The sequence below is a fragment of the Ammospiza caudacuta genome, chromosome 29 (genome assembly GCF_027887145.1).
Source record: "Ammospiza caudacuta isolate bAmmCau1 chromosome 29, bAmmCau1.pri, whole genome shotgun sequence".
Taxonomy (NCBI): Eukaryota; Metazoa; Chordata; class Aves; order Passeriformes; family Passerellidae; genus Ammospiza; species Ammospiza caudacuta.
Genome location: NC_080621.1, coordinates 1,406,613 through 1,424,340, shown reverse-complemented (window position 1 = coordinate 1,424,340; position 17,728 = coordinate 1,406,613). Strand labels below are relative to the sequence as shown.

Genomic DNA, 17,728 nt, shown 5'->3' with positions numbered 1-17,728 from the left:
TCCATCATCCATCCATCATCCATCCATCATCCATCCATCATCCTTCCATTGTGTCCATCCATCCCTCATCCATCCATCCATCATCCATCCATCCATCATCCATCCGTCATCCATCCATCATCCATCCATCATCCATCCATCATCCATCCATCATCCATCCATCCATCCATCCATCATCCATCCATCCATCCATCCATCATCCATCCATCCATCCATCCATCATCCATCCATCATCCATCCATCCATCCATCCATCCATCCATCATCCATCCATCTTCCATCCATCTTCCATCCATCATCCATCATCCATCCATCCATCATCCATCCATCCATCATCCATCCATCCATCCATCCATCCATCCATCATCCATCCATCTTCCATCCATCTTCCATCCATCATCCATCCATCATCCATCCATCCATCCATCCATCCATCCATCCATCCATCCATCCATCATCCATCCATCTTCCATCATCCATCCATCCATCCATCCATCATCCATCCATCATCCATCCATCATCCATCCATCATCCATCCATCCATCCATCCATCCATCATCCATCCATCCATCCATCCATCCATCCACCCATCCATCCATCATCCATCCATTGTGTCTCCATCCATCATCCATCCATCAACCATCCATCATCCATCATCCTTCCATTGTGTCCATCCATCATCCATCCATCATCCATCATCCATCATCCATCCATCCATCATCCATCCATTGTGTCCATCCATCCATCCATCCATCCATCCATCCGTCATCCATCCATCCATCCATCCATTATGTCTCCACCCATCATCCATCCATCCATCATCCATCCATTGTGTCCATCCATCCATCATCCATCATCCATCCATCATCCATCCATTGTGTCTCCATCCATCATCCATCCATCATCCATCATCCATCCATCATCCATCCATCCATCCATCATCCATCCATCATCCATCCATCATCCATCCATCCATCCATCCATCCATCCATCATCCATCCATCCATCCATCATCCTTCCATTGTGTCCATCCATCCATCATCCATCCATCCATCATCCATCCCTCCATCCATCCATCATCCATCCATTATGTCTCCATCCATCATCCATCCATCCATCATCCATCCATCATCCCTCCCTCCATGTGTCCGTCCATCCATCCATCTCTCCATGTCCGTCCATCCCTCCATCCACCCTCCCACCCCTCCGTCCCTCCCCTCCCTCCCTGCGTGTCCGTCCGTCCGTCCCTCACCGCTGCCGTAGGGGTCGTTTTTGTGCTGCCGCGGTGACGGGTGGTGCTGGATGACCTGCTGCGCTTTGCCCGTCTGCTGCGCCGTTTGCTGCGCCTGCTGCTGCTGCTGCTGCTGCTGCTGCTGCACCTGCTGGGGCTGCGGCTGCTGCGGCTGCGGCGGCGCCGGCGGCTGCGCCAGGTGCGCGGGGAAGGGCAGGGGCGGCTGCAGGTGCAGCGGGCGCGGCGGCGGCGGCGGCTGCAGCGGCTGCACCGCGGGATGCGCCGAGGGCGGCGGCGGCGGCTGCAGCTGCGCGGGGGGAGGCTGCGGCTGCGGCTGCGGCGCCGCCTGCGACTGGACCTTCACTGAAGGGAGAAGCGGAGTCTGCGGCTGCACCTTCTGCAGCTGCTGCAGGTACAGCTGCATCTGGCTGGCGCTCAGGGGGAGGCCGTGGTGCGGCGGCGGCGGCACCGGCGGCGGCGGCACCGGCGGCGGCGGCTCCTCGTCCTCCAGCAGCACCTGCGGCGGCTGCGGCAGCGGCGGCTGCGGCAGCAGCGGTTGCGGCGGAGGCTGCGGCGGCGGCGGCAGCGCCGGGGACACGGCCGGCGGCCGGGGCGGCTTCGGGGGCAGCGCGGCCGCCCGGTTGCTGGGCCTCGAGGGCTGCTGAGGCAGAGCGTTGTGCAAAGCTGCGGAGGAAGGACGGGCAGGAGGTCAGGAGAACTTGCAGGGCGTGGTCCATCAGCCCCAAACCCCACCCACCCAATGCTCTCCTTTCCTTCTGAGATGTCCCAGGAAGGACGGGCAGGAGGTCAGGAGAACTTCCATGGCGTGGTGCATCAACCCCAAACCCCACCCAGTGTTGGTCTTCTGGAATGTCCCAGGAAGGACACGGCGGTGAGGTCAGGAGAACTTGCAGGGCACGGTCTTTCAAACCCAAACCCCACCCAGTGTTCTCCTTTCCTTCTGGGATGTCCCAGGAAGGACACGGCGGTGAGGTCAGAAGAACTTCCATGGGATGGTCCATGACCTTCCAATCCCATCCCATCATCTTCCAGAAGGAACCAAGCCCACCCACCACCATCCTCTACCTCTGAGATGTTTGGACAGCCCAACAAGACCACAGCAGACACCAAGACCCACAACCCTCCCTTTCCCCACCCACCACCATCCCCTTCCTCTTTCTTTTGGAACATCCCAACAAGACCGTGGTGGACACCAAGACCCAAGAACCTCCCTTTCTACACCCACCACCATGTTCTTCCTCTCGGGCCATCCCAACAAGACGATGGTGAACATCCAGAGAGAAGAACCTCCCTTTCCCCATCCACCACAATCCTCACTCTTTTCCTCCTGGGCCCTCCCAACAAGATGATGGTGGACACCAAGAGAGAAGAACCTCCCTTTCCCCACCCACCACCATCCTCATCCTCCTCTGGGGCCATCCCAACAAGATGATGGTGGACACCAAGAGACAAGAACCTCCCTTTCCCCATCCACCACCATGTTCTTCCGCTTGGGCTATCCCAACAAGACCACGGTGGACGCCAAGACCCAAGAACCTCCCTTTTCTGCATCCACCGCCATCCTGATCCTCTGGGGCCATCCCAACAAGATGATGGTGGACACCAGGAGTGAAGAACCTCCCTTTCCCCACCCACCACCCTCCTCCTCCTCCTCCTCCCGGTCCCTGCTCCCCAGCGCCTCACCTGGAGGAGACACCACGTGCTGGTTGAGGTGGGGCGGCGTGCCGTGCTCGGGCGGCGCCGGGGGCAGGTGCGGCGGCGGGGGCAGCTCGGGCTGGGGCAGGTGCAGCATGGGTTGCCCGAAGTGGGCCATGGTGTCGAACATGGCGCCGGGCAGGGGGTGCTCCAGGACGGGCACCTGCGCGGCCACGAACGGCGGCGGCGGCGGCGGCGACGCCTTCAGGGGCGCGGCGGGCGGCGGGACGGGCGGCGGCGGCTGCTGCAGCGCCGGCGGGACGGGCTGCGGCGGCGCCGGGGGCGGCTGCGGCGGCGCCGCCGAGGGGTGGTGGTGGTGGTGGTGCTGCGGGAGGAGGGAGGGGTTAGGAGGAAGCGGAGATGGGGTGGTGGGGTGGAGAAAAAGGGGGTTTGGGTAAGGAGTGAGGCGGTGGGGGCATCAAAACGGGCTGGTGGGGCTTCAGAGTTGGTGGTCACCGAGATTTTGGCTGTCAAAGTGAGGTCTGGAGTCATCTAAGGTGATTTTCGACACTAAAATGAGCTCTTGGGTCATCTAAAGGTGGTTTTGGACACCAAAATGTTCTTCTGTGTCATCAAAAAAGGCTTCTGGTCATCAAAATGACCAATCCAATCCCAATCCATGGATCCCATCCAAATCCATGGATCCGACCCCACCCCAAGTGGATCCAATCCCAATCCATGGATCCCATCCCAACCTAACCCAAATTAATGGATCCAACCTCAATCCATGGATCCCATCCCAACTTAATCCATGGATCCCACCCCACCCCAATTAATTGATCCAACCCAATCCCATGGATCCCATCCAAATGCATGGATCCAACCCCACCCCAATTAATGGATCCCATCTAAATCCATGGATCCAACCTCAACACAATAAATGGATCCAACCCCCATCCATGGATCCAACCCCAATCCACAGATCCTATTCCAATCCATGGATCCAACCCCAACCCAATTAACGATCCAATCCCAATCCATGGATCCCAATCTCAAAACATGGATCCCAACCCCAACCCAATCCAGGGATCCCATCCAAATCCATGGACCCAGCCCCACTCCAACCCCAATCCCAATCCAACCCCAACCCATGGATCTCATCCCAATCCATGGATCCAACCCCAATCCCAATCCATGGATCCAATCCCAATCCATGGATCCTATCCCAATCCAAATCCATGGATCCCAATCCCAATCCATGGATCCAACCCCAACCCCAATCCATGGATCCCAATCCCAATCCATGGATCCCAATCCCAATCCATGGATCCAACCCCAATCCCAACCCATGGATCCCAACCCCAATCCCAATCCATGGATCCCAATCCCAACCCATGGATCCCAACCCCAATCCCAATCCATGGATCCCAACCCCAATCCCAACCCATGGATCCCAACCCCAATCCATGGATCCAACCCCAACCCAATCCATGGATCCCAATCCCAATCCATGGATCCAATCCCAATCCCAATCCATGGATCTCATCCCAATCCATGGATCCAACCCCAATCCCAATCCATGGATCCAACCCCAATCCCAATCCAGGGATCCAATCCCAATCCATGGATCCAACCCCAATCCCAATCCATGGATCCCAATCCCAATTCATGGATCCCAACCCCAATCCCAATCCATGGATCCAACCCCAACCCAATTAATGGATCCCGTCCAAATCCACAAATCCTATTCCAACCCATGGATCCAACCCCAACCCATGGATCCAACCCCAACCCATGGATCCAATCCCAATCCAACCCCAATCCATGGATCCAGCCCCACGTATCCAATCCCAACCTCAATCCAATCCCAATCCATAGATCCGACCCCAACCCAATTAATGATGCAATCCCAATCCATGGATCCAATCCCACCAATCCAGTGCCAACCCATGGGTCCAATCCCACAGATCCAATCCCAATCCCAATCCCATTCCTACCTTTTTCTGCTCCCGCCCCGAGTGCCCCTTTTTCTTCAATTTTGGCGCCATTTCTGCCAAAAGAAGGGGAAAAGAAAAATAATTAATTTGGGAATGGCTCCTGATGAACCCGATCGGGAACGGGGCTGGAATTCCCCAGGGATGGAGCTGGAATTCCCCAGGGGGTTTCTGCGATCGGGGATTTTGCCGCCAAAAAAAGAGATGGAAAATTGTCGGAAAAAGATCCAACGGCCAAGAAAATCCGTGGATTCCACAGGATCCGATATCCTGGGAATGTCGCTGCTCCAGGGGGAGAACCTGGGCAAATTCCATCGTCGGATCCCAGCTGGAATTGCGAGGTCCAAAAGAAAATCACAAAGATTTGAACACAAAGATGATCCCAAACTCCACTGTCAGTTGATGGATCCCAGTTGGAATCATGAGATCCAAAAGGAGATTCAAAGATTTCAACCCAAAGATGATCCCAAATTCCATCGCCAGTTGATGGGTCCCAGTTGGAACTGTGAGGTCCAGAAGATTCCCAGGATTTCAACCCAAGGATGATCCCAAATTCCATCGCCAGTTGATGGGTCCCAGTTGGAACTGTGAGGTCCAGAAGGATCATCCTGGATTCTGGAGATCCCAACCTGAAGATGATCCCAACCTTCGTCGCCAATTGTGATTCAAGTCAAAATCACAATGCCCAGAAGAAGATTCCAAGGATTTCAACCCAAAGATGATCCCAAATTCCATCACCAGTTGATGGATCCCAGCTGGAACTGTGAGGTCCAGAAGATTCCCAGGATTTCAACCCAAGGATGATCCCAAATTCCGTCCCAAATTGATGAATCCCAGATGGAATCACAAGGTCCAGAAGGCTCATCCTGGATTCTGGAGATCCCAACCTGAAGATGATCCCAACCTTCATCGCCAATTGTGATTCAAGTCAAAATCACAATGTCCAGAAGAAGATTCCAAGGATTTCAACCCAAGGACGATCCCAAATTCCATCATCAATTTTGGGTCCCCATCGGAATCGTGAGGTTCCATGGAGATCACCTGGAGAACCCAACCCAAGGATGATCCCAACAGTCACCACCGATTTTGGGTCCAAATTGGAATTTCCTGGTCCATAAGGAGACACCAAGGACTTCAACCCAAGGATGATCCCAAATTCCATCACCAATTCTGGGTCCCCGTCGGAATCGTGAGGTTCCATGGAGATCACCTGGAGATCCCAACCCAAGGATGATCCCAAATTCCATCACCGGTTCTTGGGTCCAAGTCGGAATCGCGTTCCCAGAAGGATCATCCTGGACTCTGGAGATCCCAAAGACGACCCCAATGAGAATTTTCTAGTCCAGAAGGATCATCCTGGAATTTCGAGATCCCAACCCAAGGATGATCCCAAACTCCCTCACTGATTTTGGGTCCAAATTGGAATTTTCTGGTCCAGAAGAAGATTCCAAGGACTTCAACCCAAGGATGATCCCAAACTCCACAACCAATTTTGGGTCCCATTTCCATGGAGATCACCCGAAGATCCTCGAGATCCCAACCCAAGGATGATCCCAAACTCCACAACCAATTTTGGGTCTCATTTCCATGGAGATCACCCGAAGATCCTCGAGATCCCAACCCAAGGATGATCCCAAACTCCACAACCAATTTTGGGTCTCATTTCCATGGAGATCACCCGAAGATCCTCGAGATCCCAACCCAAGGATGATCCCAAACTCCATCACCAATTTTGGGTCCCCATGGAAATTGTGAGGTTCCACGGACGGAGATCCTGGAGATCCCAACCCAAGGCTGATCCCAAACTCCACAACCAATTTTGGGTCCCATTTCCATGGACATCACCCGAAGATCCTGGAGATCCCAACCCAAGGATGATCCCAAACTCCATCACCGATTTTGGGTCCAAATTGGAATTTTCTGGTCCAGAAGGAGATAACAAGGATTTCAACCCAAGGCTGATCCCAAATTTCCTCCCTGGCTGTCGGATCCACGTCGGAATCGCGTTCCCAGAAGGATCCTCTGAATTCTGGAGATCCCAACCCAAGGATGATCCTGAACTCCATCACCGATTTTGGGTCCCAGTTGGAATTGTGAGGTTCCACGGAGATCATGGAGATCCCAACCCAAGGATGATTCCAAACTCCACCACCACTGATTTTGGGCCCAAATTGGAATTTCCTGGTCCAAAGGAGATTCCAGAGATCCCAACTCAAGGATGATCCCAAATTTCACCACCGATTTTGCGTCCCAGCTGGAATTTTCTGGTCCACAAGAAGATTCCAAGGACTTCAACTCAAGGCTGATCCCAAATTTCCTCCCCGGCTGTCGGATCCGAGTCGGAACCGCGTTCCCAGAAGGATCCTCTGAATTTTGGAGATCCCAACCCAACCCATGGATGAACCTTCAACCCCGAATCCACAGGGATTGATGGAGAAGTCACTTCCAGGTGATTTTGGGGCAAAAATGTCAAATTTCTGGGATTTTCCCAAAATTTTCCCCAAAATCCTGATTCTATTCCCACCCAAACAGCGAAACGCCGACGGACGGATCCAAATTCCCAAATCCTGGGGTGAAATTCCATGAAAAATGTGAAATTTTGGAGTTCTTTTATCACTTTTATTATTCCCAAACATCCAATGGATCCAATTTTCCAAGTTTTTGAGGGAATGAGGAATTGGTGCTTCCAAGGCTGAGAAATCTTGGGAAAGGGAACATAAAAATTAACAGGACTGCGGAAAATATTTGGAGCAGATCAAAATTTTCTGGGGAAAAAAAATCTGGACTTGGTGGTTTGAAATGAAATTTATCCCCAAAAATGCCTTTTCCAGGTTTTTCTGCTTCCAACCACCAATTTTTGGGGAAAAGTTAAAGTTCTGGATTTGGGATGAGGCAAATTTTGGTGGATTTGATGGAAAATCAGGCAAAAATCAGGAATATCCCCCAAAAAATAAGATTTAAAGGATCAATCCAAGGAAGAATTCAGCACCAATTCCTTGGATTTTCTCATTCTTAATTCAGGTTTAAAAATTCCAACAAAACCTTTGAACCTCATCCAAAAATCCCCAAATTGATGGGAAATTCCTTAAAATTGTTCTAAAAAATCCTGAAAATGTTCAAAGATTCCTAATTCTGGATTTATCCTGGTAAAATTCTGGAAAATCACCACCAAATTCTGGTTTTATGGCATTATTTTATTTTATTTTATTCGGGGTTTTTTGCTCTTTTTTTTGGAAGATTTTTGGGGATTTTTTCTCTTTTTTGGTTTTTTTTTTTTTGTTTTTCTGCTCCTTCTCCACACTTGACTCCCTCTGGAATTCAATCCCAAATAATTCCGTGAATTTTCCAACACTGGAGCCACCAAACCCTTCCCTGGAGTTAAGCCTGGCTCAACCTCACATTTTGGGATGGGATAAAAACCAGAAAAAATTGGGATAAGAACAAGGAAAAATCTGGGATAAAAACCAGAAAAAATTGGGATAATAATCAGGAAAATTTGGAATAAAACCCAAGAAAAATCAGGATAACAACCAGGAAAATCTAGGAATATAAACAGGAAAATTTGGGATAAAACCCAGGAAAAATCAAGATTTTATCCCAAGGGAGGCGCAGGGAGCGACGCCAGGGACTTGGAATTCCAAATTTCCTCAAAATCCAATTTTTCCTCCCGATCCCAGATCCCAAATCCGCCCGGTGCCGTAAAATAAAAAGGGATTTATCCCTAAAATCCCATTTGCCCCGAGTTTTTAATCTATAAAATCCCATTCCCTCCATTTTTTAACCCTAAAATTTTCCCAATTTTTAAATTTTTTAAAATTCTGCTCCTTCCATTTTTTCTTCATAAAATTTCATTTTTCCCAAAAAATCCCTCTCCCTCCATATTTTTATCTATAAAATCCCTTTTTTCTGTAAAATCCCATTCCTTTCATATTTTTATCCATAAAATTCCATTCCCTCCATCTTTTTTTCCCCATGAAATCCCATTTTTTTCAATAATATCCCATTCCCTCCATCTTTTTCTCCATGTAATTCTATTTTTTCCACCAAATCCCTTTCCCTCCACCTTATTTTTGCCATAAAATCCCAATTTCCTCTATTCTTTTCTCATTAAAATCCCATTTCTTGCATCTTTTCACTCCATAAAATCCCATTTTCTCGATAAAATGGGATTTTACTGAGAAAATAAATCCCTCTCCCTCCATCTTTTTATCCATAAAATGCCCTTTTCTCCATCTTGCTTTCTTCATAAAATCCCATTTTCCCCATTCTTTTCTCCATACAATCCCAGCTGCTCCCTCTTTTTATCCCCTAAAATCCAATTTTTTCAATAAAATCCCATTCCCTCCATTCTTACCTCCCCAAAAGCCCATCTACTCCATTTTTCCTCCATAAAATCCCATTTTTCCTTTATAAAATCCCTTTTCCTCTGTTCTTATCTCCATAAAATCCCATTTTTCCTTTAGAAAATCCCTTTTCCTCCGTTCTTATCTCCATAAAATCCCATTTTTCCTTTATAAAATCCCTTTTCCTCTGTTCTTATCTCCATAAAATCCCATTTTTCCTTTATAAAATCCCTTTTCCTCCGTTCTTATCTCCATAAAATCCCATTTTTCCTTTAGAAAATCCCATTTTTCCTTTATAAAATCCCTTTTCCTCCGCTCTTCTCTCCATAAAATCCCATTTTCCACCAAATTCCTGCCCCTCCATATTTTTCTCCCTGAAATCCCATCTACTCCATTTTTTCCCTATAAAATCCCATTTTTCCTCCCTAAAACCCCATGTCCTCAAATTTTCCCCTTATAAAATTCCATTTTATCCATAAATCCCCTTTCCCTCCATCTGATTTTCTCCATCAAATCCCATCTGCTCCGTATTTTCCCCATAAAATCTCTTTTTTTTTCATAAAACCTCTTTCCCTCTATCTTATTTTCTCCACAAACTCCCACTTCCTACACTCTTTCCTCAATAAAATCCCATTTTCCCCACCTTTCTATCCACAGAATCCCATTCCCTCCCTCTTTTATCCATAAACTTCCTCTTGTTTTTACATCAAATCCCATTTCCTCCAGTCTTATCTCCATAAAATTCCCTTTTTTCCATAAATCCCTTTCCCTCTATTCTTATCTCCAAAAAATTCCATCTGCTCCATTTAATCCCTCATAAAATCCCATTTTTACAATGATACCCCAGTCCCTCCATCTTTATCTCCATAAAATCTTGTTTTTTCCATAAAATCCCTTTTTCTCCATCTTTTTTTTCTCCATCAAATCCCCTTTTCTCCATTCTTACCCCCTAAAATGCCGTTTTTTCCCCAAAACCCCTTTCCCTCCATCTCACTTTTGCCATAAAATCCCATTTCCTCCATTCTTATCTCCATAAAATCCCCTTTCCTCCATCTTATTTCCTCAAGAAAATCCCATTTTTTCTCCATATTTTTCTCCATAAAATCCCATTTTCCCCACAAAATCCCTTTCCCTCCATGTTTTTCTCCATAAAATCCCATTTTGTCCATTCCTATCTTCAAAAAATCCCATCTGCTCCATTTTTTCTCCATAAAATCACACTTTCTTCATAAAATCCCATTTCCTACATTCTTATCTCCATAAAACCCCATCTGCTCCACCTTTTTCACCAGAAAATCCCATTTTCTCCCTGTTTTTATCCATAAAATCCCACTTCTCCATAAAATTCCTTTCTCTCTATGCTTTTCCCCATTTTTTCTACCAAACCCCTTTCCCTCCATCTTTTCCTCTCCATAAAATCCCATTTTTTTCCAGAAATTCCCTTTCCCTCCATATTTTTCTTCATAAAATCCCATTTTTTTCCTCCCTAAAACCTCACCTCCTCATTTTTTTCTCCACAAAATTCCATTTTTTTCCACCAAATCCCTTTCCTTCCATATTTTTCTCCATTTCCTCCATTCTCATCTCCATAAAATCCCACTTGTTCCACCTTTTTTCTCCATAAAATCCCGTTTTTTCCATCTTTTTATCCATAGAATCCCTTTCCCTCCATATTTTTTCCATAAAATCGCTTTCTCTCCATATTTTTCCCCATTTTCCCACCAAATCCCTTTCCTTCCATCTTGTTTTCCCCATAAAATCCCATTTTTCTCCATAAAATCCCATTTCTTTCATTGTTTTCTCCATAAAATCCCATTTTGTCCATTCCTATCTCCAAAAAATCCCATAAGCTCCATTTTTTCTCCATAAAATCACTTTTTCTATAAAATGCCATTTCCTCCATTCTTATCTCTATAAAATCCCCTTCCCTCCACCTTTTTCTCCATAAAATCCCATTTTTTCAATAAAATCCCATTCCCTCCGTTTTTTTCTCCCTAAAACTCCATCTACTCCATTTTTCCCCACAAAATCCCATTTTTTCCTCCATAAAATCCCATTTTCTCCCACAGCATCCCTTTCTTTCACCATAAAATCCCATTTTTTTCCCAATAAAATCCCATTTTTCCCCACAAAATCCCATTTTTCCCTCCACAAAATCCCATTTTTCCCACAAAATCCCTTTTTTTAACCATAAACCCCCATTTTCTCCCCACAAAATCCCATTTTTTCCCCAACCCCCCCTCCCCCTCCATCTCCACCCCAACCACCCCAACCCCCCCCCGACCCCACCCCCCCCACAGCGCTCGCTCCGGAATGATAAAAAATCCACAAAAATTCCAAATCCTTCGCGGGCGGGGTCGGGACGGGGCCGAGGCTCCCCCAAAGACGAGCGGACGGCGAAGGCGGCGATGAAATCGAGATTTTATTTCTGCCACAAGGCCGGGGCGGAGGAAAGGAGGGAGGAGGGAGGGAGGGAGGCGCTAACCTGAGTCCGACTCGTCGCTGTCCGAGGAGCTCGACTCGCTGCTCGACTCCGACTCGGACGAGGAGAAGCCCTTGAGCTTGGAGGAGCCGGCCAGGACGTCGAGCTTCTCTGCCGGGAGCAACGGGAGAGCGTCAGCGCGGGGCGGAAACGGCGACCGGGGGGCTCAACACAACTGGGATGGGTTAAAGTCAACTGGGGAGTCCCAGCTGGGGCAGCCTGAGCTCAACTGGCTGGTTCTAAATGCAACCGGTTCATTGTAAACCCAACTGGGTCATCCCAAACTCAACCAGTTGGTTCTAAACTCAACCAGTTCATTGTAAACCCAACTGGCTCATCCCAAACTCAACCAGTTGGTTCTAAACTCAACTGGTTGGTTGTAAACCCAGCTGGGTCATCCTGAACTCAACTGGCTGGTTCTAAACTCAACCAGTTCATTGTAAACCCAACTGGTTGGTTCTACACCCAACTGGATCGTCCTGAACTCAACTGGTTGGTTCTAAACTCAACCGGTTCAGTCTAAACGAAACCAGGTGGTTCTAAACCCAACTGGGTCGTCCTGAACTCAACTGGTTGGTTCTAAACTCAACTGGGTCATCCTAAACCCAACTGGAGCAGCCTGAACTTAACTGGGGCATCCTAAATTCAGCTGAGTCATCCTGAACTCACCTGGTGGGTTCTAACCTCAACTGGGTCATCCTAAACTCAACTGGTTGGTCCTGAACCCAACTGGCTCATCCTGAACCCAACTGGTTGGTTCTAAACCCAACTCGGGCGGCCTGAACTCAACTGGGTCATCCTGAACCCAAGTGGTTGGTCCTGAACCCAACTGGGCCATCCTGAACCCAAGTGGTTGGTTCTAAACCTAACTAGGGCGGCCTGAACTCAACTGGGTCATCCTAAACTCAAGTGGTTGGTTCTAAACCCAATTGGATCATCCTAAACTCAAGTGGTTGGTTCTAAACCCAACTGGATCATCCTAAACCCACCTGGGTCATCCTAAACCCAAGCAGCTCAGCTCAAACTTAACTGGTTGGTTCTACACCCAACCTGTTAGTCCCAAACTCAACTGGCTGATCCTAAACCCAGCTGGTTCATCCCAACTAGTTAATCCCAAACCCAACTGGTTAATCCCAAACCCAACTAGTTAATCCCAAACCCAACTGGTTAATCCCAAACCCAACTGCTTTGCTGCAAACGTGCATCCAATGTTTTAAAACATTGAAACTTAAAAATAAAATCTTCAATTATTACAACTAAAGTGAGACCAACAGTGGCCACCATTTTGAATCCCACCCGCCGCCATTTAGAATCTCACAGCTGCCATTTTGAGTCCCACTTGCCTCCATTTTGAATCCCACTGCCGCCATTTTGAATTCCACCCGCCACCATTTTGAATCCCACTGCCGCCATTTTGAGTCCCACTCACCTCCATTTTGAATCCTAGCTGTTGCCATTTTGAATCCTACCTGTCGCCATTTTGAGTATCACCTGCTGCCATTTTTAATCCAACCTGCCGCCATTTTGAATATCACCTGCCACCATTTTGAATATCACCTGCCACCATTTTGAATCCCACAGCTGCCATTTTGAATCCTACCTGCTGCCATTTTGAATCCCACCCGCCGCCATTTTGAATTCCACTGCTGCCATTTTGAATCCTGCCTTCCACCGTCTTGGCGAGGCCAAACCACCTCCAAAATCTCCCTAAAAACCCAACCCTGGGGATCAAAATTGGGCTGAAAACCCTCAAATTTGGGGTCTGGAGGTACCTGGCGGTTTCCTCTTCTTGCGCAGGCAGGAGGTGACGTAGCGCTCGAGCTCGCGCAGCGTCGACGGCTTCAGCGTCTCGAAGTCGATCTCGATCTCGTCGGGGTTGGAGTTCTTGAGCGAGGGCTCCCGGGATTGGATGATGTGCACGACCCTGCCCAGCTTCTCCCCGGGCAGTTTGTTGATGTCCAGGCTCAGCTGCCGCTTCTCCTCGTAGGACATGGGCTTGCACTTCTCCTCCTCCTCCGACTCGTAGGCGGGCGCGGCTTTGCTGGGCTTCACCGGCGCCGGCTCCTTCTTGCTGCTCAGGTCAACAAAACGTGGGGGTTTAGGCCTAAACCAAACCTAAACCTGACCTAAAACCAGCCTAAACCCAGCCTAACCCACAGGACCTGGAGAACTTCGCTGCCACCAGCTCCTTCTTGCTGTGTGAGTGACCAAAAAATGGGGTTTTGGACTTGAACCCAGTCTAAGCCCAACATAAACCAGCTCTAACCCACAGGATCTGGAGAACTTCACTGCCACCAGCTCCTTCTCGGTGCTCACACCAACAAAACATGGGGGTTTAGGCCTAAACCTGGTCTAAACCTGACCTAACGTGGTTGAAATCCGACCTAAACCAGCCCTGACCCACAGGATCTGGAGGACTCCACTGCCACCGCCCCCTTCTTGTTGTGTGACCAAAAAATGGGGTTTTAGACTTAAAGCCAGCCTAAATTCAGCCTAAACCCGACCTAAACCAGCCCTGACCCACAGGATCTGGAGGACTTCGCTGCCACTGGCTCCTTCTTGCTGCTCAGGTCAACAAAAAATGGTAGTTTAGGCCTAAATCCAGGCTAGACCCAGCCTAAACACAACCTAAACCAGCCCTAACCCACAGGACCTGGAGAACTTCACTGCCACCGGCTCCTTCTTGGTGTGTGCACGCCCAAAAAATGTCGTTTTAGACTTAAACCTGACCTAAACCAGCCCTAACCCATAGAACCTGGAGGATGTGACCGGCACCGGCTCCTTCTTGCTGCTCACGCCAACAAAAAATGGTGGTTTAGCCTTAAACCCAGCCTAAACCCAACCTAACCGGCCCTAACCCACAGGACCTTGAGGACTTCACTGCCAGCTCCTTCTTGGTGCATTCATGACCAAAAACCGAAGTTTTAGACTTAAACCTGACCTAAACCCAACCTAAATCAGCCCTAACCCACAGGGTCCGGAGAACTTCACTGCCACCGGCTCCTTCTTGGTGCATTCATGACCAAAAAACGAAGTTTTAGACTTAAACCTGACCTAAACCCAACCTAAATCAGCCCTAACCCACAGGGTCTGGAGAGAACTTCACTGCCACCGGCTCCTTCTTGCTGCTCACAGCAACAAAAACCAGAATGGTGGTTTAGGCCCAGCTGGTTCTGGACACCCAGAACTGAGCTCAAACTGGTTTGGGATGCCCAAAACGGAGCTCAGGCTGGTTTTGGACACCCGAAGCCGAGCTTAACTTGCTCCTGGACCTCCAAAACTGAGCTTAACTTGCTCCTGGACCTCCAAAACTGAGCTTAACTTGCTCCTGCCCACCCCATCTCCACCTGCCCGGCCAGGTGTCCCCAGCACCACGGAGAAGAACCAACCCCAAACCCTGAGCTGAGCTCCAGGCTGGGCTCAACCCCACCCACCCCCGGGGCAACGAGGTCCCTCATTAATTAATGAATTACCTTAATTAGCACCGGGGGATCCCCAAACCGCCCCAGGGAATTGTGGGAAGGGCCCACCTGGAGGCGCTGCTGTTGCTGTTGCTCTTCTTGGCCTTCTTGGGTGGCGGCTCCTTGGCTTTGCTCTTCTTGGTGTCCTCCAGCTCCTCCTTCTTTTTGTGCTTCTCCTTCTTCTTCTCCTTCTTGTCCTTCTCCTTCTTCTTTGGTTTGTTCTGCTGGGGCTGGGACAGCGCCGCCAGCTGCTCGTGCACGGCCTTCAGCTGTGGGAGTGCGAGAGGTGGGAGGTTGGAAGTTCTCCAGAAGGTCAGGTCCCACCTGGGACTGAGCCCAAGAGGCTCAAGCAGAGCTGGGTGCAGTTCTTCCATGGAGACCTCCAAAGTCATCAAACCCAACCCACGACTGACCCCACCTGGTCACTGTCAGCTTCAATGGTTCCATGGAGGCCTCCAAGGCCATCAGGTCCCACCTCGGACTGAGCCCAAGATTCTCAGCCAGAGCTGGGTGCAGTCCTTCCATGGAGACCTCCAGGGTCATCAAAACCAACCCATGACCCCACCTGGTCACTGTCACCTCCAACCATTCCATGGTCATCTCCAGGGTCATCAACTGCAACCTGGGATTGACCAACCCCACCTAGAGACCTCCAAGGTCATCAAAACCAACCCATGACTGACCCCACCTGGTCACTGTCACCTCCAAGGGTTCATGGAGACCTCCAGAGTCACCAAACCCAACCCATGACACCACCAGCTCACTGTCACCTTCAATGGTTCCATGGAGACCTCCAAGGTCAGCAGGTCCCACCTCAGACTGAGCCCATGATTCTCAGGCAGAGCAGGGTCCAGTTCTGCCATGGACACCTCCAGGGTCATCAAACCCAAGCCATGATCCCACCCGGTCACTGTCACCTCCAAGGGTCCATGGAGACCTCCAGAGTCATCAAACCCAACCCATGACCCCATCAGGTCACTGAGCGTCACCTCCAACGGTTCCATGGAGACCTCCAAGGTCAGCAGATCCCGCCTTGGACAGACCCCAAGCTGCTAACCTAACCCAGTGTCATGTCCATGTCCACGGACACCTCCAGGGTCACCAAACCCAACTACCGAATGACCCCACCTGGCCACGGAGTGTCACCTCCAATGATTCCATGGAGAGCTCCAAGGTGACTGATTGCAACGTGGGATTGACCAACCACCACGTGGTGATCCAGATCAGCGTCCAGGGAGTCCATGGGGACCTCCAGGGTCATCAAATCTGACCTCTGACTGACCCCACCTGGTCACTAAATGTCACCTCCAACCGTTCCATGGTCACCTCCAAGGTCATTGATTGCAACCTGGGATTGACCAACCCCCACCTGAAGACCTCCAAGGTCATCAAACCCAACCCATGACACTAACCAGTCACTGAATGTCACCTCCAAGAGTCCATGGAGACCTCCAGGGTCTTCAGGTCCCACCCTGGACTGAGCCCAAGGTTCTACCCCAGTCCAGTGTCCTCCAGTCCATCCATGAAGACCTCCAGGGTCATCAAATCTGACCTCTGATCGAGCCCACCTGGTCACTGTCACCTTCCATGGTTCCATGGAGGCCTCCAGGGTCATCAAACCCAACCCACGACTGACCCCACCTGGCCAGTGTCACCTCCAACCATTCCATGGTCACTTCCAGGGTCATTGATTTCAACCTGGGATTGACCAACCTCCACCTGGAGACCTCCAAGGTCATCAAGCCCAATCCATGACCCCACCTGGTCACTGTCACCTCCAAGGGTCCATGGAGACCTCCAGGGTCATCAAGTCCCACCTGGGACTGAGCCCAAGATTCTCAGCTGGCCCAGGATCCAATTCTTCCATGGACACCTCCAGGGTCATCAAGCTCAACCCATGACCATACTTGGCCACTGAGGTCACCTCCAATGGCTCCATGGAAACCTCCAGGGTCAGCAGGTCCCACCTTGGACTGAGCTCAAGATTCTCAGCCAGAGCAGGTCCAGCCATGCCTTGGTCACCTCCAAGACCATGGATTGTAACCTGGGATTGACCAACGCCCATGTGGTCACCCAGATCAGTGTCCAGGGGATCCATGGAGACGTCCAGGGTCATCAAACCCAATCCATGTCACCACCTGGCCACTGAGTGTCACCTCCAATGGCTCCATGGAGATCTCCAGGGTCATCAGGTCCCACCTTGGCCTGAGCCCAAGATTCCCAGCCAGAGCAGGGTCCAGCCATGCCTTGGTCACCTCCAAGGTCATGGATTGTAACCTGGGACTGACCAACCCCACCTGGAGACCTCCAAGGTCATCAGGTCCCACCTGGACTGAGCCCACGTTCTCAGCCACAGCAGGGTCCAGTTCTTCCATGGAGACCTCCAGGGTCATCAAGCCCAACCCATGACTGACCCCACCTGGTCACTGTCACCTCCAAGGGTCCATGGAGACCTCCAGGGTCATCAAACCAAACCCAGGACCCCACCTGCCACCTCCAACGATTTAGGTCAACAAACAAAATGATTCTGGGTTCACAAACCAAACAACTTGGGTCAACAAG

General features: G+C 50.0%; 1 protein-coding gene across 1 annotated transcript in view; it reads right to left on the bottom strand.

Moving 5' to 3' along the window:
* The window catches only part of BRD4 (bromodomain containing 4), a 74,737-nt gene that overhangs the window by 21,827 nt on the left and 35,182 nt on the right, over positions 1-17,728 (bottom strand). The window contains exons 11-16 of the mRNA XM_058821434.1: positions 15,236-15,435; positions 13,478-13,776; positions 11,709-11,816; positions 4,884-4,936; positions 2,935-3,271; positions 1,252-1,914 (exon numbers count right to left, since the gene is read on the bottom strand). Coding sequence (XP_058677417.1) covers positions 1,252-1,914; positions 2,935-3,271; positions 4,884-4,936; positions 11,709-11,816; positions 13,478-13,776; positions 15,236-15,435 — 1,660 coding nt within the window. The remainder of the gene's footprint in view (positions 1-1,251; positions 1,915-2,934; positions 3,272-4,883; positions 4,937-11,708; positions 11,817-13,477; positions 13,777-15,235; positions 15,436-17,728) is intronic.